The 27,868-nt window shown below is 47.4% G+C and overlaps 1 protein-coding gene across 3 annotated transcripts in view; it reads right to left on the bottom strand.

Annotated features, from left to right (window-relative positions):
• Positions 1-674: 674 nt before the first annotated feature.
• ITGA10 (integrin subunit alpha 10) overlaps positions 675-27,868 on the bottom strand; it is a 56,381-nt gene continuing 29,187 nt past the window's right edge. For all 3 annotated transcript variants that reach the window (XM_048481651.1, XM_048481657.1, XM_048481665.1), the window contains 15 exons: positions 25,441-25,607; positions 22,833-22,975; positions 20,757-20,867; positions 19,800-19,885; positions 19,322-19,463; positions 16,270-16,362; positions 14,811-14,887; positions 12,790-12,879; positions 11,932-12,016; positions 10,353-10,466; positions 9,233-9,331; positions 7,624-7,737; positions 5,761-5,859; positions 5,031-5,144; positions 675-1,922 (listed from right to left, as the gene is read on the bottom strand). In XM_048481651.1, the coding sequence (XP_048337608.1) occupies positions 1,857-1,922; positions 5,031-5,144; positions 5,761-5,859; positions 7,624-7,737; positions 9,233-9,331; positions 10,353-10,466; positions 11,932-12,016; positions 12,790-12,879; positions 14,811-14,887; positions 16,270-16,362; positions 19,322-19,463; positions 19,800-19,885; positions 20,757-20,867; positions 22,833-22,975; positions 25,441-25,607 (1,600 nt within the window). In that variant the 3' untranslated portion in view covers positions 675-1,856. The remainder of the gene's footprint in view (positions 1,923-5,030; positions 5,145-5,760; positions 5,860-7,623; positions 7,738-9,232; positions 9,332-10,352; positions 10,467-11,931; positions 12,017-12,789; positions 12,880-14,810; positions 14,888-16,269; positions 16,363-19,321; positions 19,464-19,799; positions 19,886-20,756; positions 20,868-22,832; positions 22,976-25,440; positions 25,608-27,868) is intronic.

Genomic DNA, 27,868 nt, shown 5'->3' with positions numbered 1-27,868 from the left:
ACAGCCCTCCAGATGTTCATGAACTACAATTCCCACCAGCCCTTGCCAGTATACCCAATGCTCATGCTGGGAGGGACTGATGGGAATTGTAGTTCATGAACATCTGGAGTGCCGCGAGTTTGACACCTGTGTTACAGAGCAACTGGTGGGCCATTGTGTGAAACAGGATGCTGGAGTTCATGGACCACTGGGTCTGAACCAACAAGGCTCACCTTACATTGAACAGCAGGTGCTGCAGCAAAACAGAATGACCGTAACAACTGCCAGGGAGCATCAGCTTAGAGAGACAAGACTTGCTGGGATCAAGCACCAAAATCCCACGTACGTCTGTACTGAAGAAGAAGAGTTTGGATTTATACCTCACCTTTCTCTCCTGTAAGGAGACTCAGTGTGGCTTACAAGCTCCTTTCCCTTCCTCTCCCCACAACAGACACCTTGTGAGGTAAGTGGGGCTGAAAGAGTTCCGAAGAACTGTGACTAGCCCAAGGTGACCCAGCAGGGTAGGAGAGCAGAAACACATCTGCCACTCAGGTGGAGGAGTGAGGAATCAAACCCGGCTCTCCAGATTAGAGAATACTGCTGATGGTGGCCCTCTTTTCCTGACAGCCAGGGGATGATCAAGATGCAGCCTCCCTTCAGTCACACTAGTTACACAACACAGCAAAACTGCACACTTTTGTCCTTTTCCCCTTTTAATAGCAGAAATATCTCTGTGCTTTTCGTCAACACTCCCCATGCAGCGAGTTGTCTCGCACCTCTGCCTGCCATGCCCGTGGGTAGTCGGCGAGCATCTTCAAGCCACCACTGGAAGCCAGGCAGACAGCTGGCCGCCTACAGCCTCTGGCAAAAGGCAGAGAGGGGCCTGTTCCCTTGCCAGCTCCCTCATACTTGCGTACGCTTCCCCGGGGAACAGGTCGTGCACATTTTCTTGCAGGTGACGACTCAAGCCCCCTCCTGCCCCACCTTAAAGTAGTCCATGGCAGTTTTTCCCACTGCCAGCGGCCATTTGGGTCACGATCAGGGAAAGGTAATAAACACTTGGGTCACAGAGATGTAGGATTATAACTGGGGGCACCAACTCTGGATTGGGAAATCCCTGGAGATTCAGAAGTGGAGTCTGGGGTTGGAGTGGGGCCCAGCAGTGTCAAATAGGCCACCCCCTAGCAGCTGTTTTCACCAGGGGAACTCCTCTATTCTCTGGAGATCAGTTGCCATTCCAAGAGATCTCTGGGTCTCACCTGGAGGTTGGCAACCATAGCTGCAACACCTCTCCGCTTTACTGGTCCTCTGCCACCCAAATGGCCTCCCGTTGCCATAGCCGCAGGTCTCAATGAACAGCCGGGAGCTTTCAACTGGGATTGGGCATATCCTAAGCGAAAAACAGCGTTTGTACGTGGTTATTTGAAACCAGTGTTTCTCTCACCGGAGTAGCGATGCTGCAGGTAGAACGGGAGCTGTTTGTGGAGTTCCTCAGTACGGAAATCAGTCAGAGGTGCAAAGGGTGTGGTCTGCACTCAGAACAGTTCATGTCCTTGATGGGGTGTGGGGGGGGGGGGAGCTTATCCGCTGGCATTTACATTACTGCTCCTTTTTCTCTGTCCTCTGAACCCCACAAGCAAAACTGGATCCCTGATTTCAAGACCCACTTTCTGATGGCTTTGTGAAAACGGTGGCCCTGGTGGGTGAAAATGGCTTATTTCCTTGTTTTCCCAAAGGCAAAGGAAAGGTAGTGGATCACAGGACCATTTCTTGGGTGCAGCTGGAAGAAAGGGGACCCGAGGAGGAAAACGGAGACTCCCTGTCTGCTGATGCCTCCCAAAGTTGCTGGTTTCTGTGGAGAACTGAAGCGTCTCTGCTCAAAACGCTGCCTGCTGCTCCTCTTTCTCTTCTTCGCCGGGCTTTTTATGTGCAAAAAATCCAAGCTGGGATTGAGAATGAAAGCGAGAGAAAAACCGTCGATTAATAACAGGAGAAAGCAAAATGATTTTTTTAAAACGTGGTTATGAGGAATTAGCACTTCCTTGTGAGATTGAGATAGGTGGGGTTGAGAGAGTTCTGAGGTAACTGTGGCAGTTAAAGCTCATGTATACAGGTGAACCTGGATCACGAGAAGACCAATGTGGGCAGTAAAATGACAGGATACAGAATTTGTTTATTTGTTGGACTTACATCCCACCAACCCCTGAAGGGCTCTGGGCGGGTTACAACAAAAGTTTAAAACGTTCCATAAACATTCACATTAAAATAGAAATCCTAACCAATAATTTGAAATATGCTAAGATGATAATTAGCATAAATCCATCCATCCATCCATCCCACCATCCATCCATCCCACCATCCCACCATCCATCCATCCATCCATCTTCCTTCAACCCCCTTTCCCTGGAGACCGTAAGACATTTCACTGTGTTCAACCAATCTGGCTGGTTAGTTGGGAAAGGCCTGGTGGAAAAGCCATTTCTTGCAGGCCCTGCGGAATTGACATAATTCCTGCAGGGCCCTGACATCATTAGGCAATTTGTTTCACCAGGCCGGAGCCAGGCCCATAAAAGCCCTGGCTCTCCTCAAAGCCAGCCAGTTATCCCTCGGGCCAGGGATCACCAGGAGTTCCCCTCCAACGAATGGAGGGACCTTATAGGGCAGTGATGGCGAACCTTTTTAAGGCCGAGTGTCCAAACTGCAACCCCAAACCCACTTATTTATCACAAAGTGCCAACACGGCAATTTAACCTGAATACTGAGGTTTTAGTTTTAAAAAACGGTTGGCTCTGAGGCACGTGTTACTCGGGAGTAAGCTTGGTGGTAGTCTGTGGCTTTGCTTTCTTCCAACGGGTGAATCATGACCCTAGGAGGATATATTCAGAAGCAAGTCCCATTGCCAGCAACTGAGCTTACTCCCAGGTAAAGGATCGCGCTTTAGTTCTTCACATGAAAATCAGTGGGGTTCAACAGCGCATTAACAGGGTTACCGACACTGCTTCCCCAAAACTAGGTCTTAGGTTTAATGCTAATAATGCTAATATTCAATTAGCTAATGCTAATAATAATGCTAATAATCAAGCCCAGTGGACCAAGCCAGCCTAGATGTGTGTGGGGGGACCTCTATTTGCGCGTGCCCACAGAGAGGGCTCTGAGTGCCACCTCTGGCACCCGTGCCATAGGTTCGCCACCACTGTTATAGGGCAATATGAGGAGATGTGGTCCAGAAGATATGTCTAGGACTAGACACTGGAAACCACAGGTGTTTATGCGGGGGCAACATAACTGAACCTTCTTCCAAAATTGCCTTCTCAAGGAAATCTAGGAGACAAAACGACCACCTTGCACGTCACAGGATGTAGTTTTTCAGTTGAATCTTAAAAGGTTCAAGTTAATAAAGCGTGAACGTCTGAACTTGCCTTTGTGTAGGGTCCTAGAAAGACAAACGTTCAAATTGTTTTTTACACGACATGTTATTTGACTGCTCTTTTTTTTTTCTAGAGGGATTGCCTCTTCTTCCCCTTAAGAGTGGATCGAACCACTTTTTCTCCTGATGAAAAAGGGAGGAATGGCCACCCAAAAAGGTTATGTTGGGAATCATGAGACCAGAATGGGCAAAAACCATGTGAGACAGAGGAAGGGAACTGGGTAGGGTTGCCAGTTCTGGAAATTACCAGGGGATTTGGGGAGGGTTTTCACTAAAGTATAATGCCACAGAATCCATTTTCCAAAGGAGCCATTTCTGCAGCTGAACTATTTCTGTCAACTGGATATCAGGTGTCATAGCAGGAGAGCTCTTGCCACTACCTGGCAACCCTATAATTGAGTGAGATGAAAGAGATAGCACCAACCATTCACACGTTCTTTATGCAACATTACCATCAATACACTAAATGCCTGCACCCTGAACTGCACCCTCCTTGGGCTTGCAGGTTGCGCTCAGGCTAACATTGGAGCTCGCTGGCTCATTTTATACAGGCATCTCTGGAAGTTCATAGTATCCAAAACGGGTGACCATTTATAGTTCTTATATATCTGGGATATATTGATTTGATTTGATTTATTGTATTTATAAACCGCCCTCCCCCGAAGGGCTCAGGGCGGCGAACAGAACAAACAAATAGAGCACAAATAAAATCAAAGTTAAATATAGCTCTATATGCTAAAATTAACCCCATTAAAATGCAGCATCCTAATATCAAAATTAACGATGGCGACCTACTAGCAATCCCCTAAAAAGAAAAAGGGGAGGAGAGGGAGGGGGGAACGGCAGGGTCCACCAGGATGTTATAAGAGAGGAGAGGGGAGGGGGGGGCATCAGCGGCCGGACCCCCCGAAGGCCCGGTGGAACAGCTCCGTCTTGCAGGCCCTGCGAAATTCCCGCAGGGCCCGCGTAGCTGGAGGTAGAGCGTTCCACCAGGCAGGGGCCAGAGCTGTAAAAGCTCTATGGGTCCCGAAAGTGGAAGGTCAAGTCGAGCATCATTGAGGGTTCGATTTGCAGGGGGGTGGGCAGGACTGAGACTAGAAAGAACTCTGCACATGCCTTGATGGCCAGTTCTCTACATTGACATACATATTATTTCCTACAGTCAATGAGGCTCTTCCCACTCAAATGCTTGGTCCGCTCCCTACAGCGATACTGTCCTAAGAATTTTGTACCAGCTGGTGCCCCATCATTTATAGACAAGGCTCTTAGCTTGCTGGCCCCCTACTTGGCAGCTGCCTGGCCCCCAATCTGAGCCATTCCAGCCAAGCCCGGCAATCTGGTTCTTTCCCACCTCCCCATCAAGTCATAGCTGACTTATGGCACCCCCTTCAAGGCAAGGGACGTTCAGAAGTGGTTTGCCACTGCCTGTTTCCACAACACAGCCCTGACATTCCTTGGAGGTCTCCCATCTAAATACTTACCAGTGTCGAGGCTGATAGCATGTGATTGGCCCAAGGTCACCCAGCAAGTTTCCATAGCAGAGTAGGGATTCGAACCTGGGTTTCCTAGACCCTAGGCCTACACCTTAACCACTACACCATGGTGGTTCTGATCTGGCTCTTACCTTCCACAAAAAGATGATGATCACGGCCAGCAGCAGGAGTCCCCCAATGATGCTGCCAATCAGGATCCAGAGGGAAAGAGGGACCAGTTTGGGCTGGATAATCTCCAAGATACTCTGCAACAGCAATGAAAGTGACCATTACCAATATCTTTTGGGCTGCTCGTCCTCCTAGTAGTCTGCCTCCACTTCAGCAAGTACAATACCCCTGAGAGTTAGGCTAGGCGATGCTGACAGATTTGCCCAAGATCACCCAGTGAACTTTGCAGCCAAGTGAGTATTTGAATGTGGGTCTCCTTTATCCCACCATGTTCCATGCAGTGTAACCCTTACACCATAGGAGTCAAACTCACGGCCCTCCAGATGTTATGGACTACAGTTTCCATCTGGGGATGATGGGAACTGTAGTCCATAACATCTGGAGGGCTGCGAGTTTGACACCTGTGCCTTACACTGTCCCACACCCCTGGTTCTGATCTCAACAACAAGAATTCCCAAACCTATCCCCCCCTCCCTCCCACCCTTTCACTTAAGCCACCTTGTGAGTCAGTGAAGGATGTCCGTTTTATTTATTTTTATTTTATTAATTTTTTATTTCTACCCCACCCATCCCCGAAGGGCTCAGGGGAGCGTACAACACAAGCAAAACACATAAGTTGAAAGCAACAATAAATAGTAGCTCTAAAATACAATAAAACAATACAATAAAGTTTTGTCCCCCCTGCCATCTTACCTCCCTCTGATGGGCTGCCTTGGGCAGGAGGAGGATGCCGTCCTCTTCTTGGGAGGTCAGGGTGAACGTGCTCACAATCTTCACGGTCTTAAACTTTGCCTTTGTCCCCAAGAGAAAATGGAAGAAAGGCCTTGCTAGTTCTGCATCTGAGACCCAGAGAAAGCACTCGTACCTCAAGGCCCAAATCTCTCCCTCCGGCTTTCCATATCCTCTCTCTGTTGGCACTAAATTAGCAGTGAGGTATTGCTCAGCCCTTCTCCGTCACTCTGAGGGACATCTCATTCCAAAGGAAGGAGGAGATTTCCAAGATATTAAGAAAACATCCTGATGTCGGATGGTGTAGTATAGCCCGATCTCGTCAGGTCTTGGAAGCTAAATTGGGTCAGTACTTGGAAGGTAAACCTCCAAGGAGCACTTGTAGAGGAAAGCCATGGCAAACCACCTATACTTAATCACTGGCCTTGAAAACCCCACCAGGGGTCGCTATAAGCCAGCTGCAACCTGATGACACCTCTCTCTCTCTCTCTCTCTCTCTCTCTCTCTCTCTCTCTCTCTCTCTCTCTCTCACACACACACACACACACACACACACACACACACACACACACACAAGAAAACATCTTAGTTATTGAGGAATAGGAATAATATCATGTTAAAGACCATGCCACTACACTGTGATCAGACTCTCAACTGAAGGTCATCATGGTTAAAACACCCAATACCCAGGGCCTGACAAAGGGCAGGATTACCCAACAGTAGCTGAAAAAGCACAGCACAAAAGAAACATGCACTCTGTTGCCTCCTCTTGTTGGAAGTGAATGACTTTGCAGTGTCTTTTAACCTCGGGCTTCAGACTAGAGAGTCAGACAGACAGACAATCGGAACGCTGGACATCCAGCGTGGCGAAGTGGTTAAGAGCAGGTGCACTCCAATCTGGAGAACCGGGTTTGATTCCCCGCTCTGTCACATGAGCTGTGGAGGCCTATTTGGTGAACCAAATTAGCTTGTGCAGCTGTGAAAATGCATTGAAAGTGCATTATTCTGCATGTGCGGAAGGGGCCTGAGAGAGTCTGAAAAGCGGCATAGACTGTGTTGGGGAGGTCGGGGAGAGAGAAGGTTGCTGTGATGAGAGCAATGGACTTTTGATACCAGGGTTGCCATGTGCATGCTTGGAACCCCAGCAGACTTTGAAAAGCAGAGGGTGGTACAAAAGCCTAAAGCATCACTGACATCATTGCTGGAAATGACATCAACAGGTTCATGAGATCTTCCTGCCCATTCCTGCCGTACAACTCATGTAAGTGATGGTGATAGGGCAGCAGGACTTTGCGTACTATAGTAGATGAATTGTCGAAGGCTTTCACGACCGGAATCACTGGAGTGCAGTGTGGTTTCCGGGCTGTGTGGCTGTGTTCTAGCAGCATTCTCTCCTGACGTTTCGCCTGCATCTGTGGCTGGCATCTTCAGAGGATCTGATCACTATCAGATCCTCTGAAGATGCCAGCCACAGATGCAGGCGAAACATCAGGAGAGAATGCTGCTAGAACACGGCCATACAGCCTGGAAAACAGACAGCACCCTATAGTAGATGAGTTGGCAAGTCTATTTGGTGCCTCAAATCCAGTGGTGAGATTCAGCAGGTTTACACTACTTCGGCAGAGCCGGTTGTTAAAATGGTGCTTGTAAACAACCAGTTGTTAAATTATTTGAATCCCACCCCTGCCCAAATCCCACGAAATGTCTTGGCCGGTCATTCTTCCAACTGTCCATTTCAAGGGGCAAACAGACAGGTGTCAACTTGGCAGGAGGTGCAACAGAACGGGGTTGTGCACTTCCAGACAAGAGTGCCAAGCATGAACTCACCTTCCTAAAAAACTCATTATGGACAGCTCTCAGCAGGTGGATGGAGACTTCTGAGCTCCTTTCGATATGGGATAGTTCGCACTTCATCGTTTGGCACCTGGTATTGGTGCAGTTCTGCCACGGAAAAGAGAAATTACACTTGGCAACGTGTCACACAAACAGCAAGGACAAATAAAAGGGCTGTGCCAGTCAGAGGAAATAAAACATAAGGCCAATAATAGTGCAAAACAGGTAGAAACATAAAATGCCCTATGCATCTTGCCCAAGAGTCTTCTTCAGGGGAATCTGTTAGTTGTGCAGGGGTTCTCAAAGAAGAATACAAGCTCAGGAGCCATTTCAAAGACAAGTAGAAGTTCAGTAGTACATTATTTTGCAACATCAGCCATGGCCTTAAGAACATAAGAACTAGCCTGATGGATCAGACCAGAGTCCATCTAGTCCAGCTCTCTGCTACTCGCAGTGGCCCACCAGGTGCCTTTGGGAGCTCACGTGCAGGATGTGAAAGCAATGGCCTGCTGCTGCTGCTGCTGCTGCTCCTGAGCACCTGGTCTGCTAAGGCATTTGCAATCTGAGATCAAGGAGGATCAAGATTGGTAGCCATAGATTGACTTCTCCTCCATAAATCTGTCCAAGCACTTTTTAAAGCGTGAAGAAGTGTTTCCTTTTATTAGTCCTAATTCTTCCCCCCAGCATTTTCAATGTATGCCCCCTGGTTCTAGTATTGTGAGAAAGAGAGAAAAATTTCTCTCTGTCAACATTTTCTACCCCCTGCATAATTTTATAGACTTCAATCATATCCCCCCTCAGACATCTCCTCTCCAAACTAAAAGAGGCCTTCTTTCTTAATTCCACTCAAACGGTAAGTAGCAAATTCCACCCAAGGTAAAATCAAGGTCAGAGTCCTAGAAATGTTTCGTACCCCCATCCCTAAGATCTTTACTCCATTTCCGAATCAAGTTCTTGGAAAAATGACAACAGTTTATTTAATTTTGGAATGAGAGGAAACAGACAGAACGTGAGGATATGAATGAGTCATAGAATTGATTTACATTCATTCTCCGAGGCAATAATTGCAGGAGTTTATATTTGCAGTACTATCATCATTTCACTGATATTTCTGTTGCGCCCCAGTCAAGTGCTTTTTCTAGTATCTGTCTGCTGTATGCTCATTTATTTTTTTCCAGAGGGGAGGGCTGGAGTAAGCTGCAGCACAGAATCCCCCCTCCAGGGAGTATTTGGTACTGATTTTTTAATTAGTTGATTGACTGGCAATACTGTTGGATTTTGATTCGCATGAGTCATGTGAGAAGCCGATTAGAAAACAAAAGTAGCAAAAATAAGGGTTTCTCATGCACATTAGTGGTTTCTGTTTATTTGACCAGGAAAAATATTCTATCAGGTGAGTTTTTCTTGTGGGGAATCATTACCTGTAGTCCAAGGTGGGCCCACTAGAGAATTCACAATCACACCCATTACCTGTAAAAACCAGGTCTCAGAGCAGTGGAAGGGAAAGAAGAGAAGCAGCGGCTCAAGTTCTGGAGGTTTTCTGGCTGTCTCTGCCGAACTTACCAAAACCTGGACTGGAAAGCCTGACTAGATCTGGACTCACCAACTTCTCAACATGCATGAGTTCTTCTGGATGAATAGGAATCACACCACTGCCTGCTCTTGGTGTAGTCTCAGTCAAATTTTGAAAGATGCAAGACACCTTGGAATTTAAAAACAACAACAACAACAATATATTGGTGAAGTACCTGTGAGCCCAGGTAAATCTGAAAGTCAGTAGATAAGTGGACAGATCCTCCTGTGGACTCATAGGCATTGTGAGGGGGTACAGAGGGGGGCTTAAGGCCCGGGCACAACTTTTCTGTGTCACTTGGGGGAGGTGCATTAGGTCACCAGCCCCATTCCCTCCCCAGGAGCGAGGAGCCGAAGCATTGAGCTCCCTGCTGACTCCTCCTGCTGTGCCGTTTCCCCACCCACAGGGGTTACTTTAAAATTAAGTTTAACTTGCTACCAGGTGAGTGAGCAGCGCTGCGGCTGGGAGGAGACGGGGGGGAGGGGGGCAGGGACAGGCCAGTGAGAACTCTCCTTCCTGGACCTTGTCCCTGACTCTAGTCTCCCTCCAGCTGCTGCTCACCAGGAGGTAAATTAAACTTAATTTTTTTTAAAAAAAACATGGGTTTTCTTGGGGAGGAGGGCAGTGGCAGGAGGAGAGAACGGGGTCACATTTCTCTCTCTTTCCCCCTTTCTCTCCCTTCTCTCCCTTTCTCTCCCTTCACCCTTTCTCTTCTCATTTTCTTTATTCCATGTTTCTCTCTCTTTCCTCCTTTCTCTCTCTTCGCCTGTTTCTCTCCCTTTCCCCCATTTCTTTCTCTTTTCCCATTTCTATCTGTTTCCTTCCTTTCTCCCCTTTCCCTCCTTTCTCTCTCCCCCTTTCTCTCTCTTCCCTTTCCCTCCCTTCCATTCCTCCTGCAGTGTAAGTGTGTTTCTGTCTTTCCCTCCCTCCCCGCCCCAACCTTACCCCACCCCGCCCCGCCCCGCCCCGCCCCAACCTTACCCCACCCATTGAATAAGCTTGAAGTTAATTGGAAGGATAGGGAGCGTTACTGGGATTTTTCACTGTGGGCATTCAAATGTTCTCAGCTGACTCTGTGCTTTTAAAATCAGAATTCGGGCTTGAACTCATATAAATAAAGCACGGTGGGGCTTTAATGAAGGGAACTCACATTGTCCCCCATGATGTGGGTGATGGAGAGGAACTCGCTGTTCTGATAGGCTGCAGTGGGAAGATCCATGAGGAGGGAGAGGTCCTCCACGGTGTAGCAGCCAAGATTTTGCACCTGCAACAAGCAAGGACTGCATGCAGTAAAGCAAGCATCAGCAGTGAGGAAAAATACCCCAGGAGTAGAGGGGGGTTGAAACAAAAAAAAATGGACAGAATCTCAATTTGTTTGCATACTTGGGTCTGTCATTTTGGACCATTCAACATTTTGATTATAGAATCTGATTAGAAACACAAAGGAAAAGTTAATAAACATTTTCAAAAAATTGACTTATTGGAATAGAGCAAGTTTACATTTCCCCCCTGGTGCAACTGTTCAACTAAAAAAAACAAGAAAAGGGCATATGGTGATTTTTTAAAAGACCAAATGCTTGCCAAAGATCATCCCCACACTTCAAGCAAGCAGTCCACCAGAACATCCTTTCAAGCATATCAGGAGCACCTCAAAGTATTAAGCATGTTCCCATTTTATAATTTGTATTGTTAACAGCAGTTCTTAGGCCTTATGGTGAAACTGTGTCAAAGATGTGCCTCTTGTGAATACCATTGACAGAATGCCCCTCCGTATTAAATACAAAAATTCCTCTACAGTTAGAAAGCTAGAACAAAAATTCCTCTACAGTTAGAAAGCTAGAACAAAAATTCCTCTACAGTTAGAATATGGGCTAGAACAGGGCGAACCAACGTAGTGCCTGTGGCTGACTACTGGAGATTTGATTGGCTGTGCAAATTTTTGAAAATGTTGCTTTTGCAGCAGACTGCATGCCCCCCTGAACCCTGCCCCCCTGGCCTCAGTGCTTATAAAAGCAGCTCTCGGAGGCCAAGAGACGGCAGTCACTTCTGGCTTCCCCAGAGGGGAGGGCAGAAGGAACTGCCGGCTGGGAGCCCAGCCAGGAGCAAGGGGGGGGTGGCAGTGAGGGGGTGGCGGCAGCTGGGTGCCCTCAACCCGGTCCATGTCAATAATGACATGGGCGGGGTCGAGGGCGCCTGAAGACGACGAGGCAGCAGGACTTCCTTCTGCCTTGCCATCTTCCAGGTCATGTGGGGGGGGGGGGAGCGGGCGCCCGGAGACAATTTGTCTCCAGGCGTCATTTGCCCTCAATACACCTCTGGCAGCAGCTTCCATCACAGCACAAGGATCAGCACTGATTTATGGGAGTTAAACTGTGGCTATCATTTTATGGCTGGCTCCGCCTCCTGCGGCAGCCATTTGTGACAGCCATTTTGTTATTGCACCCACCACGCCATGTCAAATGTGCCCAGAGGCTCAAAAAGACTGGGGGCACAGGGCTACAAGGCCCTTTTCAGGTATGCTAGTGTTCTAGGTAGAGGGGACTTTTTTGTATGGAGGAAGATTTACCCATCCATAGGCCTCCATCTGCAGCCTGTATGACTACAGTCCGAAGTGGTGTTTTTACCCCCTCTGAGAAGGAGGCCGAAAGGTTAAAATAAGTTTAGCCATGTTGGGTAACATCATGCAGCTGCTGAACGTATTCTACCCCCTTGCCTCCCATCGTATTTACCTTGATGGTTGTCTTGAACTCTGGGATCATGTCATTTGGAAAGGTCCCCACAGGATGCACTTCATACCGATTTAGCGTGGATTCACTAGAAAGCAGAAAATAAGTCAGCACCACCATCACGTCTTTATTGTAAGGTGACCAGACGTCCCGCTTTTGGCGGGACAGTCCTGCCTTAAACCAATTTGTCCAGCGTCTCGCGGGTTTGTTGAACTGTCCTGATTTTTGGAAGGCTGCCGCACTGCCTTCTGGGGCGCTCCCTGTCACAGGGTGGGAAACCGGGGAGCACCCCAAAAGGCAGTGTGCTCCTGTGGCCACTTGCGCGTGCGCAGCCGCTTGCCCTGGTCCCGGTTTACAAAGGTGACAATCTGGTCACCTTACTTTATTGGCATAATTGAGAAAAGAAGTCTAATGAGCGATTGGATTATGTTTACATTACCAAGGTCATTAGACCCTTCCAAGGTCCCTCCCACCCAAACACCCTCTCTTGTGAGCTCCACCTTCAAATGTTCAGGTATTTCTGAACCTGAAACCAGCAGCCCTAGTGCAAAGCTCTTAAGAAATATATAATTAACATTTTAGCACCCTGTAAAGGACCGTTTCTCCCTCTCCCTCTTTTTTTCTGGGTACCTACCACAGTCTAGACCAGGGGTGTCCAACTCTAGTGCTTCAGATGTTCATGGACTACAATTCCCATCAGCCCCTGCCAGCAGGCAATGATGGGAATTGTAGTCCATGAACATCTGAAGCGCCAGAGTTGGACACCCCTGGTCTAGGGGAAGCCAACTCATTAGGCCCCTTTGTGTGGCTACAACGTGCCAGGCCGAGGACCTGAGCAGCTCATCCCTCAGAGAAGCTCACCTGGTCAGGAAAAGGTCAGGCTCATAACGGACATAAGCCAAGGGCTGCACGGAGTTGTCTGTAAGGGTCGCATTCAATTCACGGCTGTCACTGTGGGAAAGGAAAAGAAAGGTGGTTTTTCCCCCACAACAGTTAGAATATGCATGTTCTCACTGGGACACACACACACATTTATAGAAAAAGCAATGCACTCCATCCCCAAATGCTGTCCTTGGCAAAAGCAAACTTGATCATATGTTGGGCTATAGCATAAATGGGGAGATATCCTTTAAACCTCTCGATTTCTAAACCTCCCCATCTCAAAACACCCAAGTTGTTGTTTCCTGAAAAAAGACAATGTGCATGGTTGAAGTGACAGACCAGTAATGGGGAGAGGTTGGGTGAGAATGGGAGAGGTAAGCGTAAAAAAACAAAACAAACCAGGAATTAAATGTAAATTTATACAATACTCTACTTTAGGGTTCCCAACCTCCAGGTGAGGTCTGGAGTTTTCTCAGGACTGCAACTATCTTTCAGACTGGAGAGATCAGTTTCGTGATTGTGTCCACCACTCTTGGGTAGAATTCCAAAGGGGTCCATAAGTGGGGACCCATGATCCATGGCTTCACGTGACCACTAAGCTCCCTGCTCTCCCCAGGCACAATCCCAAATCTTCAGGGATTTCTCAAACTGGCCTTAGCAACCCTACCTGACAATATTGCCCAATCCAACCTCTGCGTCCTCATTCCTGATTATTTCATATGGAAGAACCGGGTGCGATGTCGGCTATTCATTTTCTCATTCTGTGCATGCAGATCTGCTGCGAAGGAGTTCTTTGGGGAAAGCGAGCAATAAGGCAGAGAAGCAGCTCCCCCTAGTGGAAGAATGTGGAATTTCTCTCCAGGTCCCAGGGTGGGATTTACCAACAGGCAGGCTAGACTTGTACTGGTGGGAGTGAAAAGTCCCTCAAGTCCCAGCTGACTGATGGCAACAACCCCATAGGGTTTTCAAAACAAGAGACACGGGGAGGTGGTTTACCATTGCCTGCCTCAGCGAGGGCTGAGAGAGTTCTGAGAGAACTGTGACTGGGCCAAGGTTAAAGTGACCAGATTGTCACCTTTTTAAACTGGGACCAGGGTGGGTGAGGGCGCGCGCGGCTGCAGGAGCGCACTGCCTTCTGGGGCGCTCCCCTGTTTCCTGCCCTGTCACAGGAGAGGTAAGCGGTTTAAGGCGGGACTGTCCCGCCAAAAGCGGGACGTCTAGTCACCTTGGCCAAGGTCACCTAGCAGGCTTCATGAGAAGAAGCAGGAATCCAACCCAGTTCTCCAGGTTAGAGTCCGCCACACTCTTAACCATTTCATCACAGTGACTTATCTTTAATGGCCTTGTAGTATATTTATCTTTAACTCCTGGAAGAAAAGGTTCTGTGCAAAGAGACATATAAAGCTTTTTTAATAATAAGCAAGGCTGTTAATGAGAGGACGTTTTGGAGGTCATTGATTCATAAGTCAGAAGGACAGTGGAACCTCGGTTTTCGTCGGTAATCTGTTCGGAAACACCTGACGAAAACCAAAACTGAGACTTCTCTACCAGTCAGGGCAGGAGGCGCACTTAAAAGTCGCTGTGAAGGTGTGCCAAAAGTCACTTGGCAGCGAATTTAAATTAAGACACGCTGGGCACGCTGACAAAATCAGAGGCAACTGACGAAAATCGAGACAAAAAATGGCTGAAAACAACCGAAGAAAACCGAAATTGATGAAAACTGACGTCGACGATAACTGAGGTTCCACTGTAACTTGAACAAGCCCTCTGTTTTGTCCAGGCAATTGAGCTTCCATCACTTCCTGCTGCCACCCCCTCTCAGACAGCCACTCAGGGCCCTTGACCCCCTCACCTTTCAAGATCTGGCCCTGAAAAAATGTAATATTTAGTTAGGCCCTCCGTATTCTGATGAGGGTCTCCACAGATCTCCACCTAAGTTTCCAGACGTCCACCTAAGTTTCCTCAACTGTCTTGTGACCCTTCCCCAACCCATTTCTCACCTGCTGGCAGTGAGCTTCACGTGCGCTCGGCTCAGAAGGGAAGAGCAGCTGAATTCAAATTCAAGGAGAAAGGCCACCTGGAAGAGAACCCAAGAGGCTGATCATGTGGGGAAGGAAAGGGCAATGCCTACAAATATAAGCAGGACATTACAGTGATGCTCCCCTTCTCTCTTTGCCCCCCGCAGCTCGCAGCCTACCTCTGAACATGGAGGCTCTATCCTTCTGCCACCAAGGAGACCCACCAAGAAATATCTCAGCTGCTTCACAGAATCAGGCAACGGCAAACCACCTCTGAACACCTCTTGGTTGAACACTGCAGGGGAGTCACCGCAAGCCAGAGTAATGGCAAAAAAACAACAACCCGTTTCTGCAGCCCAAACACTGGGAAAAGCCACACACAAGTTCTCACAAGTTGTAATAAACGTTCACAGGTGCACCCTGTGGGATTATTTTTGCACACTGCCATAAAGCTGCACAAGGTTTGCACTTGGGTGGCTGGCATTTCTTCACTGCCGTGATATCCCTTTCAGTCAAGCAGATCTAAGAAGCCCTGACTGACTCAGGGCAACTACTAGGGCTTTTTCAACGCAAGAGACTGAGGTGGTTTGCCATTGCCTTCCTCTGCACTTCCTTGGTGGCCTCCCGTCCAAGTACTAGCCAGGACTGGGCCTGCTTAGCTTCTGAGATCTCACGAGATCAGGCTAGCCCGAGCCACCCAGATCAGGGAAGGAGCCCTTTGGGCCCCATAGAAATCTTTATTATTATTATTGATTATTATTTCATAGACCTCCCAATCCCCGACGGGCTCTGACCGGTGTACAACAATACATCCATAAATATTAAATACAAATAATAACTTTAAACATTAAAATCCCTTAAAATCACAAGTAGCAGCATCGTAAACCCACATTAATTAATTGAATGATAGATTGTGTCAAATCCTAAGGCCAGGAGGGGCCAGCAATGCCAAAGATGGTAGAAGTGTATAATACAACGGCAATGCCAGAGATGGTATGAAAGTATGGTACAGGGGCAACAAGAGGGGGCAGGCAATCCACGGCCAGCCTCCCCAAAAGCTGAGTGGAACAACTCAGTTTTACAGGTCCTGCGGAACTCACCAAGGTGAAAGAGTGTTCCACCAGGCAGGGGCCAGGGCCATAAAAGCCCTGGCCCGGGTAGAGGCCAGATGCATCATTGAGGGGCGAGGGACTGCCAGCAAGTTTGCCTCTGCTAATCGCAGAGGCCTACTAGGGACATACAAAGTAAGATGATTTGCATGCCATTCCCTTCCTGGTTATTTTAGCACCTCACCTATCCCTCCAAAAGCAAGCTTTTGCTCCTTTAAAAAAACCTGGTTCTTTACTGAGCCATAGAATACAGATTCCTGTAGTAGCCTACGAAATATTTTAACTGACAAGAGACTTCGTGCCCAGAGGATTCTGAAGGCCAGGCCTCTCACCTTTGCTAAGGATCTGAAGACAGGGTAGCTGACGCTGCACGTGCGGGTTTGGGCCGATGGGGTGGTGCATTCCAACTTCACCAGGTTCTCGCCCTGTGGAGAGAAGGATGGAACGGAGCTGGCGTGTCAAGGCTTCCACGTGAGCAGCTGAGAAACCTGACTGCATATGGTGAAAATCGACCGACAGATGCAACGTTACAACTAATTCAAAATACAAAGCTAGATGGGAATGTGTAGGTTTCACCAAAAAGTGTTCACCCCAATTATGGCTGGTATGTGAGAATCTGATCTGAAGAAGACTATTCAAAAATGGTGAAGATAGCGCACTCCGTTCATTCTACATAGACGGATTCTGCACAGATGGGTCTGCTTATTTCTCAGATACTGCGCAGACTGATTCAGCGTAAGAGGACATTGTCTTACCAAACCGTAAGTGCAGTACGTTTTTGCATGCATTTTAAGAACCAAGAACTTTGCCCCTGAAAATATTAAAGACATAGGGTATCATTGTAATTATTGAATGAGAGGACATTGTTTCGGCAAACCGGAAGTACTGCGTGCAAATGCTGATACTTTAACAACTGAGAATTGTAACAGCTAAGAGTGTTGTTGGCACATAGAGTGCTGTTTCATTCATTGTTGCACTTGTTTCCACTGTATATATGCACTTTATTGTTTGTTATGCACTTTTCAGCACATAAAGCGGTTGATGCAACGCAACTTTTGTATTTTGAATTAATTGCATATGGTGAAACCCAGATCCTATCAGATCCCCACGGAGAATAAGGACCACTTACAGGGCAGCCCTAGCGGAATTAGTCTTTTCGAAATCCATTTAAATCAGTAGGCTCAGAATTGTGTTATCTGGCTTGTTGCTACGTACATACACACAAAAATCTAAAAGCAACATCTTATATGAATAACAAATACAAGGTGTTGAGTTAAATATCAGGCCAGAGCCAGTGTGGTTTGGTGGTTAAGATCGGGTGGACTCTAATCTGAAGAACTGGGTTTGATTCTCCACTCCTCCACTTGAGTGGCAGACTCTTATCTGGTAAACGAGATTTGCTTCCACACTCCTACATGCCTGCTGCCAGTCACTGCTCTCTCTTAACTCTCCCAGCCACACCTACCACACAAGGTTTCTGTTGTGGGGAGAGGAGGGGAAAGGAGTTTGTAAGCAGTCTTGAGTCTCCTTACAGGAGAGAAAGGTGGGGTATTCTTCTTCTTCTTCTTCTTCTTCTTCTTTTTCTTTTTCTTCTTCTTCTCGTAAAAGCAACAAAAATTGCTAAAATCAGGTGACCTTGGGCTAGTCACAGCTTCTTGGAGCTCTCTCAGCCCCACCTACCTCACAGGGAAAGGAGTTTGTAAGCCTCTTTGAGTCTCCTACAGGAGAGAAAGGTGGGGTCTAAATCCAAACTCCTCCTCCTCCTCTTCCTCTTCTTCCTCCTCTTCTTTTTCTTCTTCTTCTTCTTTTTCTTCTTCTTCTTCTTTTTCTTCTTCTTCTTCTTTTTCTTCTTCTTCTTCTAAAAGTGCACAGCTGCACAGACTTAAATAACCAAGGCCAGAATTAAAAGTGCACAGCTGCACAGACTTAAATAACCAAGGCCAGAATTAAAGTAACATATTTTGTTTTGTTTTTTAAAAACACCCACGGTTTCCTCTAATGATCTCCAGGTAGGTGATTCTATCCTCTTCCATTTTTTTCCTCACAACAGGTAGGTTGGGCTGAAAGAGGGCCACTAGATCAAGCCATTCTTAGTCCAACACTCTAACCACTGCACAACACTGTTACCACAAACAGCAATATATCGCTTTAGCCAAGACCAGATCCATGTAAACACTAACAGTATTTTGGAAGAAATACAGTGGGAGATTTTGTGGGAGAGCCGTGATGCAGAGCAAGTTTCATTACTTGTGAGGCCACAGGTGCAGCCATGCCGCAGGTGGTTTGCTAACCTGACTTCTGCCAGGCAGACTCCTGCAGCACGGAGCCACCGGATGATCTTAACACCCAGGCAGATTCACATAGCCAAAGATGGTCTTTTAATTTGGACTTACCCAGGCCATTAAAGGCTCTAGAGGGCAAAACTAGCACCTTCAACTGAGCCCAGAAACAAGTTTGAAACTGGTGCAGTTAGAAAATCTCTGAAGTATTCTGTTCATTTTGGTGGGTACCTACTACAGAGGTGGAGCTACCAGGGGCTGGGATGATGCCCCCCCCCCCCCCCCGCACACTTACCTTAGTGAAACAGTGCAGGCTGGAGAAGTGACCCGTTCCCTTCAGGCTGAAAACGGCCTGGTGGGAACTACACTTCCCAGGAGACCTTGTGAGCCCCAAGGTCTCATGGGAAGTGTAGTTCCCACCAGGCCGTTTTCAGCCTGAAAGGAACAGACTGCTTCTCCAGACTGAACTGAGGTAAGTGTGTGTGTTGGGGGGGGGGGGGCAGAAAACACAGAGTGTGCACCGGGTGCCGTATGGCCCAGCTACGCCTCTGACCTACTAGCGTTCCAGTCACCCCGTTCTGTACCATCTGAAACTTCCAAACAGGGGTTCAAGAACTGCAACTTTACTTTTAACTATAGAGACTACAGTTGGCAAGAGGTGCTGAATTCCATTTCAGTCACTCCCCGAGACTCTTGTTCCAGAGCGGTAACTAACTGTGATAGTCTGATGTAGCAACTGAAAGACTAACGTTTATGTCAAAAAAGGAAAAAAGACGCCAGGTGGCAGCTTTATTGCCATGCAAAGCCTCAACGCTATAAATTATGTTTTTATAGATCTCCCGGATGAAGCTTATGCAGCAGAATGTGTACAGAGTTTATACGCCAATAAAGCTGTCACTTTGTGTCTTTTTTCCCTCCTTGGTTTGCTGGCACATTGCTTTGCTTAGCCCTAATTTTCTTTCTCTTTCGGATTTTCCACTCAAATATTTATTCCAGTATAAGCTGTCTTCTGACCGTTAATAGGCCCCCAGTAACCTCTTTATTCTCCCTCCATCCCTCTGTTCTTGACCATGTAAAATACCAACCAGGAATAAGGCCACTGTACCTTCAGCACTAGACTAGAGAAGTGGAGGTTTTTGGAAAACCAGAGCCTGAGGCTGGTGTTATAGGCATTCTCCTTCTTGTTTTCCAAAAGGACATCCACCAAGACCTTCCGCTTTCCTTTACGAATCACGTGAGGCTTCTGCCTGGAATCAGGAGAGAAGAGGAAGAGGTTCTGGCTTGTAGAAAAAAAATGAATTTTTGGACAAGTCCCAACCTTGCCCAGTCACCCTAGGAGCAGCAGCCGTTACTAGATGCTTGGTGAATGTATATACCCTTAGGGGACATGAGCCAGACCTCCTGAAGAATCCACATCAAGAGTCTTAACCAAGGATTTGAAGACCCCGGCACTGGCTTCCTGAACAAGATTTCTCAGTTTCTTTATGATTCTTGACTCAGAAATTCTGATACTTCCCCAGTTGCAGGGTGTGTACATGTGTGTGTGTGTGTGCGCACGCGCGCGCGCTGGATTTGATTCCTACCTGGATCCAGAGATGTCCATCTGGGCTTGCAACACCAGATCTGTGATGCACTCATTATCCTCTCCACAGTCCTTGAAGAAGGGGATCTGAAAAGCAACATATGAACATAAGCAAAGTCACGCTGGACCAAAGCCCATCAAGTCCAGCAGTCTGTTCATGTGGTGGCCAACCAGGTGCCTCTAGGAAGCCCACGAACAAGATGGCTGCATCAGCATTGTCCTGACTGTGTTCAACAGCACCTAATGCAACAGGTGTGCTCCTCTGATACTGGAGAGAATAGGCATGCATTATGACTATACCTGTTTCCAGGAAAAAGATCTAAGTGCGGTTGGATGTTCTTTGGTGGAAGTTCATTCAGCATATTTTCACGTTTGAAAAAAAGTCCAGATTCTCTTGTAGCATTTAGGAGTCTTATTTAAGCACCGCGTTCGCCCAAATCATTATTCTCTGCACTGTTAAACATAGATCTTTGATAAAAGTGCCTTTATATTGCCTCGGATGGCTATCAGCAACACTTTTGTTTTTGTACAGCTGCCCCGGCCATTCCTTTTCCCCTTCAGTAGGCTCCACACTGCCATGGGAAAGAAAACAGCGGATGCGACTGTCCGAAAACGGAAGTGTTGCTGATAGCTGTCCAAGGCCATATAAATGCATTTATGTTTAATAGTGTAGAGAATAATGGTCTGGATGACCAGGATAAAATAGACCTGGATTTTAAAATACCGAGTGTAACCTGGTATTATTATGCTGTGCAGAATTGGCCTCAAAGTCTTTTAAGTTGGTAGCCATCACCACATCTTGGGGCAGGGAGTTCTGCAATCTAATTATGCCAACAGAGTGACTCTATGAGATGCAAACCATTATATGATGAAGGCAGAGGGAAACGATTTATTGTTCACCTCCAGCATCTTTCTAGTATACCAATTGAGAGGATCCTTCTAACACAGGCATACTCACTAGTTTCTTGACTGTCGTGACCGATTTCTCATCCAGTACCGGGCCTGGTTCAGCATCATTTAGTGCAAACTTGACTGTGACCACAACAGGCCTCAGGTAATCAGAAGTGTCCTGCAAAGGAGGAACAAACCTGGGAATGTTATCTAGCCCCTGATGTGTTTTAACAAGCTCTCCATCGCCAAGGCAATGGCTCCAAAAGGATAGAACATATAACAACACCAGCAGTGCCCATTCTAACATCCTGACACAGGGATTTCTACAGGCAAGGCAGGATTCCCTTGGAAAGATGTGGGACCTCATCCCATTCCCCACTCCCAGAATGCATCTTGGTTGTGCCAGAAAGTACAGCAACCCTCATGTTGACTGGCAGCAGAAAACCAATCCAATGTCCCTAAAGCATGGGTTGGTTTGCTTTGCAGCCTCCTGCTCTGGCAACATGCTAGGAAAAGAACATTCTGGCCACATTTACACAGTTCTGTCCAGTTGGCACCTCAGTGTATGACACAAAGTCAAAGGCCATTTACCCACATGTACCCCTCAGGGTTTATTTTCTTTTGAGACCATTTCCCCCTCTTCGGCACTGACCCCGCTTTCAGATCTGTGAATCCTCGTGCTTTGTGACCGCTCTGTAAATCCGATTCCCGCCCCCTTCGCAGGGAAAGCGAAAGAGATAGCTATGCACAAATATTTCCTTGGGTTTTTCGCTTCCCCCTCCACACCTTCGCCCACCCGCACCACTGCAGTTCCTCCCACTCCACCACACACCTCCTCCATTTTGGACAATTGGAAGTTTTTGAAGGCTCCTTGCATCCAGCATCCTTCTAACGTGCCGATTGACAGGATCCTTCTAACCAGGGGCGTAACAAGGCAAACTGTAGCCCTGGCAAAACCTGAGTTGGATGCCCCCCCTCCATGGGCGGCCACTCCACCACGACCAATTTGTTTTGCACCAGGACATTGGTGCGTGCAGGAGGTGCATTTTTAGACATATCAGCACTAAAATTTCAGCGTATCATCAGAAGACTGTCCTTATGCTACCCCCCAGGTTTGGTGCAGTTTGGTTCAGGGGGGCCAAAGTTATGGACCCTCAAAACTGTAGCCCCCATCTCCTATTAGCTCCCATTGGAAACAATGGGGGATAGGGGCACCCCCTTTGGGAGTCCATAACCTTGGACTCCCTGAACCAAACCTCACCAAACTTGGGGAGTACCATAAGGACAGCCTCCTGATGATACGCTGAAATTTTGGTGCTGCTAGCCTAAAAACTTCGCCCCCTGCAGGCCAAAAATGGAAAACCACTAAAATACCCCAAAACAAACCCAGCATTTTGATGCCCCCCACAAGGTGATGCCCTGGGCAGCTGCCCACCTTGCCCAATGGGAATTACGCCAGTGCTTCTAACACATGCAATTCCTTTTTTCTTCTTTTTAAACTTTTGGTGCCATCTATCGGTGGTGCAGTGAGCCTTGTGAAACTGACAAGGCTCAGGAGGAACGCTTTATGTGGAATCGCACTGCTGCCATGCTGCCACCACCAATCACCCGGCATACACTAGCCCCACCCCCACATGTGCTTCTGAGATCTGATGAGATCCCCGTTTTCCCCATCTGGCTTGATTTATTTTTACTGTCAGCCAATGAATTATTGATAGACCAGATTGCCCCGCCCCACCCCACCCCAGACAGGCAGCAGGCAACCTCCCAAATGCAGAGCAACAAAGGCTGGCTGGCAAAATGGCAGATGGACCAGATAGGGACATTAAAACGTGGGAGGAAAAGGATGGTGCAAACAGAACCCTCCCCTACAAGAGGCACAGCAAGGGGGGAAAGCACCCGGTGCACTGGTTGTCCTCCGCCCCTGTCCTGCCCTGGAACGCCCCCACCCTGCCCCCGGAACTCCTTCGCCACACCCCCACAGGGGCGCGCATCTGGTGCGTCGCGCACCTCCTCGCCCCCTTGGAGCTACGCCTCTGCCCCCTACACACACACAAAGCAAAGTTTGAGAATTGACTGGTCCTCAATAGCATGGTAAGCAGTATATGTGTAAAAGGGCCAAAGTGAAGATCTCCATACTCACAATCATGTGAAAACGGACCGTCGAGCATACTGTCCTCCCCACAATGGCCCGAATTCTTTTCTGAAGCAGCTTTTGGGAGGTGTCATCAAAAACAGCTCTCGTCCCAAATTTCCTGTCATCCAGGGATACGTTGAACTTCACACCTAGGACCAAGCAAGTGAGTGAAGGCAGATTTAAATCATGTGACCAGCATTCAGCCAATCACAAGTTTCACTGAGGGAGATACCTCCATTCCACTTGGCAGAATAGAAAGGGAGGCCAGAAACCTGAAAAAGAGTCGCTTCGGTTGCAGACAGAAAAGGAACACAAACAAATGACGAGGGAGGGAAAAGCAAGTGAGATGCTGTAACGCCAGCCAATTTTTGCTGCCTCACCACCCCTGCTTCTAGAGTCAAGACATTTCCTCAAATATACGGATAGTGATTCAGAAGTGTTCTTTACTTCTTTTAAATGTGAATGTCTGGAATTTTATTTCCCCAAAGAAGGTGCACGGGTGCATTCATAAGAAGCTCTAACTCTCATTGGAAATTACCTGACAGACAATGTGGCATCACAGGCCAGCAGAGGCGTACCGCCCAGGGGAACATATGGGATCAAATGTCCCCGGGCTGTGGCCACTTAGTCATATGGGGGTGGTTGTGGAAAATCGCATGGGGCATGTTCTATAATCTGATGGTGACTTTGAGATGACCTGGTGCAAAAAAAGTTGTCTGGTCATGGTGGGGGAGGGTGGCCACCCATACCGGGGAGGGGAGGGGGAGAAGGAGCACTGGGCTACATTTTCCCTAGATATGCCTCTACAGGAGACCTGAGCATTATACGGCCCGCGGGCCACATCCGGCCCGCCGGATGACCCTGACTGGCCCCCCTGCCTTGCTGGGGAGCGAGGCGCCTTTGAAAGCCCCGCAGAAGCCGGTTGCCTTGGCTGCCGGCTTCTGCGGGGCTTTCAAAAGTGCCTCGCCCCCCTGCCTTTTGGCCCGGCCCTCCACAATATTTTCTGTTTCTTATGCGGCCCCATGGAAAAAATAATCGCCCACCCCTGCTCTACAGGCCAGCATCAATGCTGTCATCCAGAGGTTACAGCCCCAATTGAGGATCCCGCAGAACAGTTGCCCCTGACCCAGAAACAACAAATTGTGATGTACCCAAGTTCAAGTGCAGCAGAGACCTGACACACCATCACTGAGAGTCAAATTGCCCCTATAGAACTACCGGCTGAAGTGACGTAGTTCTGTCATTATGTAAACAACCAATTATGTTAAGCTGTCTCCCTCAATTGTTTCCACCTGATTTTTTTGAGGGGGGGGGGAGGGTCCTGAAAGTTTACCAATGCATAAGCCTGCAATGTCTTTTCAGATCTTTCTATAGATCCCTAGGTGACAATACCCTGCTATAGAGATTCAATAAAGCATATCTTCAATAAAGAATATCTGAATTAATCCCAAGTTCTTCAATTGAGACTATGGACACGGGACACGACAATTAAACAATGGCTGACTGACTATGAATGGGAACTATGTATTCTGATTAATGCTGTATTTTTGTTGTTGTTGTTGTTGAAATTTCCCTTGTTTTGTGTATAATAAGTTGTATCATTGCTTGCATCCAACATGCGATACTGTCCAGTTTGGACTACTAGTTCCGCAAAACAAGCCCATCCGAACTGAACTTCAAGAGGGAAGATGGGGCAGAAATCCTAAAACTTGCTAAGACTCAGGAGTCCCACCTGGAGCATCTGGGACCCTTCATTACATTACAATGTAGATATTCAGGTCCATTCTACACTGGGCGAACTTGGCAGACTCAATCCCTTTTGAACAAAGGACAAGTAGGTTTACACTAGGCCAGGTATTTGTCACAGAAGTTCAGAGCCATTACTAGATGCTTGGTGAAGGTGGGATATGGGTCTGACTGGTAAAACTAGCCTCTGACATCAGAAATGGGGATTTGAATGGGACTGGAGAAATCCATTTGTCAGTCTTAGGAAGGAGGCTGGCTTAGGTCCAGCTCCAATTACCATACATATCTGTACAGTTAGGATTTTTGTTTGTCTTCCGTTTTCAGTGGACATTGAGTACACCGGAAGTTAGGTAGGGGTTAAAGACTCCTTCAGCTTCTTGTTACCACAAGGAACTCTGCACAAGCTCTGAGGAACCAACTACAACAGAGGTAATGAATTTTGCTCACTTTACTGCAACTGAATTGCTTTTTATCTGAATATTTCAGCGATATTGCTATGTGCTTTCCCCTGTATTTTATGTGCTTTCCCCTGTATTTTTACAATAAACCTTTTTATAAAGACATTTTTGGCTTTACTTGGCACAATCTATTTCTCAGGTATATTTCCTTTAACCTCTTCCCCATGCGCTAGACTACGTGGATGCTACCAGGTTGGTGTAAGGTCATTTTGTTATTGTTCTAATACTGCCTGAAAGAGGTCCTTTCCAGCAGGACAGTCTAGAGGTTCTCAGGAGGTCCTGAGTGGTGCCAGTGGTTACCTTCCAGGGAACCCTTGGTCTAAGCAAGCAAGGAAAGGCACCTTTCCCCATTCCTACTGTAACAACCCCTGCCACACCCCACACCCCCGAGCAAACCTGAAGGTACTCACTAAATTGGCTGTCCCTCCGGCCCAGAGAGCGAGAAGACACCCTGAAGCAGATGTCAGCTGTGACGCAAAGAGACTCCTTGCCGTTTCGATGGCAGTTCTTCTGGATCACATTGATAGATGAAGGATTGGCCGAAATTGAGGCGTTGACCTGTACAATCCTCCTTGACCTGACCCCCTCGGCAGCAAGAAAAGAATGATTAAAACCAACTTAACACTTCCCCCACAAGACGCGATGTAAGCCTTGTTCACAAGTTAACAGTGTGCCCTAGATGTTTTTAAATACTTGCCCTGAGTGATTCTCAAGTTACAGCCAAAGCACGTAGAGAGAACGTGCGACTGAAACCCTACCGATATTGACCCCTGGTTTCATTTGCAAGCACGTACAGGCAGGTTGACTGTAACATGTGAAGAGGGCTTGTGTGAGTGAGGCTAAGTGCATCCTCACTCAACATAAGAACATAAGAACAAGCCAGCTGGATCAGACCAGAGTCCATCTAGTCCAGCTCTCTGCTACTCGCAGTGGCCCACCAGGTGCCTTTGGGAGCTCACATGCAGGATGTGAAAGCAATGGCCTTCTGCTGCTGCTGCTGCTCCTGAGCACCTGGTCTGTTAAGGCATTTGCAATCTCAGATCAAAGAGGATAAGAGAGATATCCTGAACTGTCACCTGGTTTGACATCTGCTGGTTCACTGGCAAAGTATAAATATGGAGAGTTTGGACTTATTGACTCACATGTCAATTAATAGGGTATGATGACCCTAGAATTTTCACCCCTCTGCTTTTCTTTCTAAGGCTGTCTGTTCTACAATAAACTCTGGCTCTCCTCGAGGATGCTATTGTTGCAGACTCCAGGCCCTCATGTGTTCTCAGGAAGGTTAAGCCATGAGTGTTTCTCATACACGTTCCTCACACTTGCCATCCCGACATTTATTTTCACAGAATTGGATTATTTAATGGGAGCTGCGCTTCATCAGTGACCTTTGGAGCAAACTATACATAGTAAAGATTGGAGGTAGGGATGCCAGCATCCAGGTGGGATCTGGGGACCCCCCCAGAATTACAGCTCATCTCCAGACTACAGAGATCAGATCCCCTGGAAAAGAATGGATGCTTTGGAGGGTAGACTGTATGGCACCATACCCCTCTGCAGTTCCTGTCCTTCCCAGGCTCCGCCCCTAATTTCCCAGAGTTTCTGTTGGTATATGCAAGTGTCTAGTTTTATCTCCATGTAACCCCTCCCTCTTAAACTAGTAAAGTATATTTTTATACAAAAGCAACTCAGCATCCCTGCATATCTTTCTTTGCCACTGTGTATCTCTGCTATTTAAGAATCTCTTTGAATGTATATCTTTAAAACTGTCACAAGACTAGGGCTGTGGGGGACCACGCCTGTCATAAATCCTGGGTTCTTTTTCCAGATACTCAAAAACCGCTGAGTTTTCAAAGATTTTATTGAAAAAACAGAAAACAAGAAAATGTTCTAATGCACTGATTTCTCAGCTGACAGCACGATTCCATGCAGGCTTTGTTTCAGGCCTGGGCTCAGGAGGTGCTTTCTCCTGCCCGGCTTGGATTAGAATATACTTTGTTCCCTCTCTTTAGTTCTCAGGTAAACTCAGGCTGATTCCGCATGGGCCAAAAACAGCAGTGTGAAATGGTGTGAAAATGGTGTAAAAGGGTTTAAAATGGTGTAAAAGGGTTTACACTGTTTTCAGACCGTTTTCACACCGCTGTTTTTGGCCCATGCGGAATCAGCCCCTGTTTTAAACCCTTTTACACCATTTTCACATCATTTTCACACTGCTGTTTTTGGCCCATGCGGAATCACCCTCAGTTTCCTTGCCTTGCTGTAAATCAGTTCTTTGTTCTCCAACCGTTTGGCTACTAGCTTCCTTTTGGGTAATTTATTCAAAGCCTTTTGGTTCCCTATCTGGAGATCAAAGGCCCTTGTCAGGCTAGTGTGAATCTGCCCGATACTATAACGGAATAACTTCTTCACAAAAACCCTTCAGTTTCCCAATCTGGAGCTGGCAACTTTCCCCTGCTCCCACAACTGGTGGCTAAGGGGGACCTGCAACCCTAAATCCAACTATGGAACTGTAACATTGTAGTGATGGCAGTACTTCCTAGCAGGTTTCTGGCCAGAGCACAGCGCTGAGTTCTAGCACCTGACTGCAGTACGGCTGTGGTCAATTACCTTTTAGCCTCTTGACTGAGACCTGAAAAGACATCCTTGCTGGATCCATGAGACCCCTACTATCAAGGAAACTTGACCAATCCTGAGTGCAGAGCACATGGCAAGGGTGAAGCCGGCATTATGAGGAACCCGTGGCTGATACCAAAAGCAACACTGCCACATTTCCTCTATAATATCAAGTGAAACAAGATGTTTAATGTGGTATGGGGGGTGCCAACCTCCAGATGAGGC

The sequence above is a fragment of the Sphaerodactylus townsendi genome, linkage group LG01 (assembly GCF_021028975.2).
Source record: "Sphaerodactylus townsendi isolate TG3544 linkage group LG01, MPM_Stown_v2.3, whole genome shotgun sequence".
Classification (NCBI taxonomy): Eukaryota; Metazoa; Chordata; class Lepidosauria; order Squamata; family Sphaerodactylidae; genus Sphaerodactylus; species Sphaerodactylus townsendi.
This window is presented reverse-complemented; position numbering and strand designations above follow the sequence as displayed.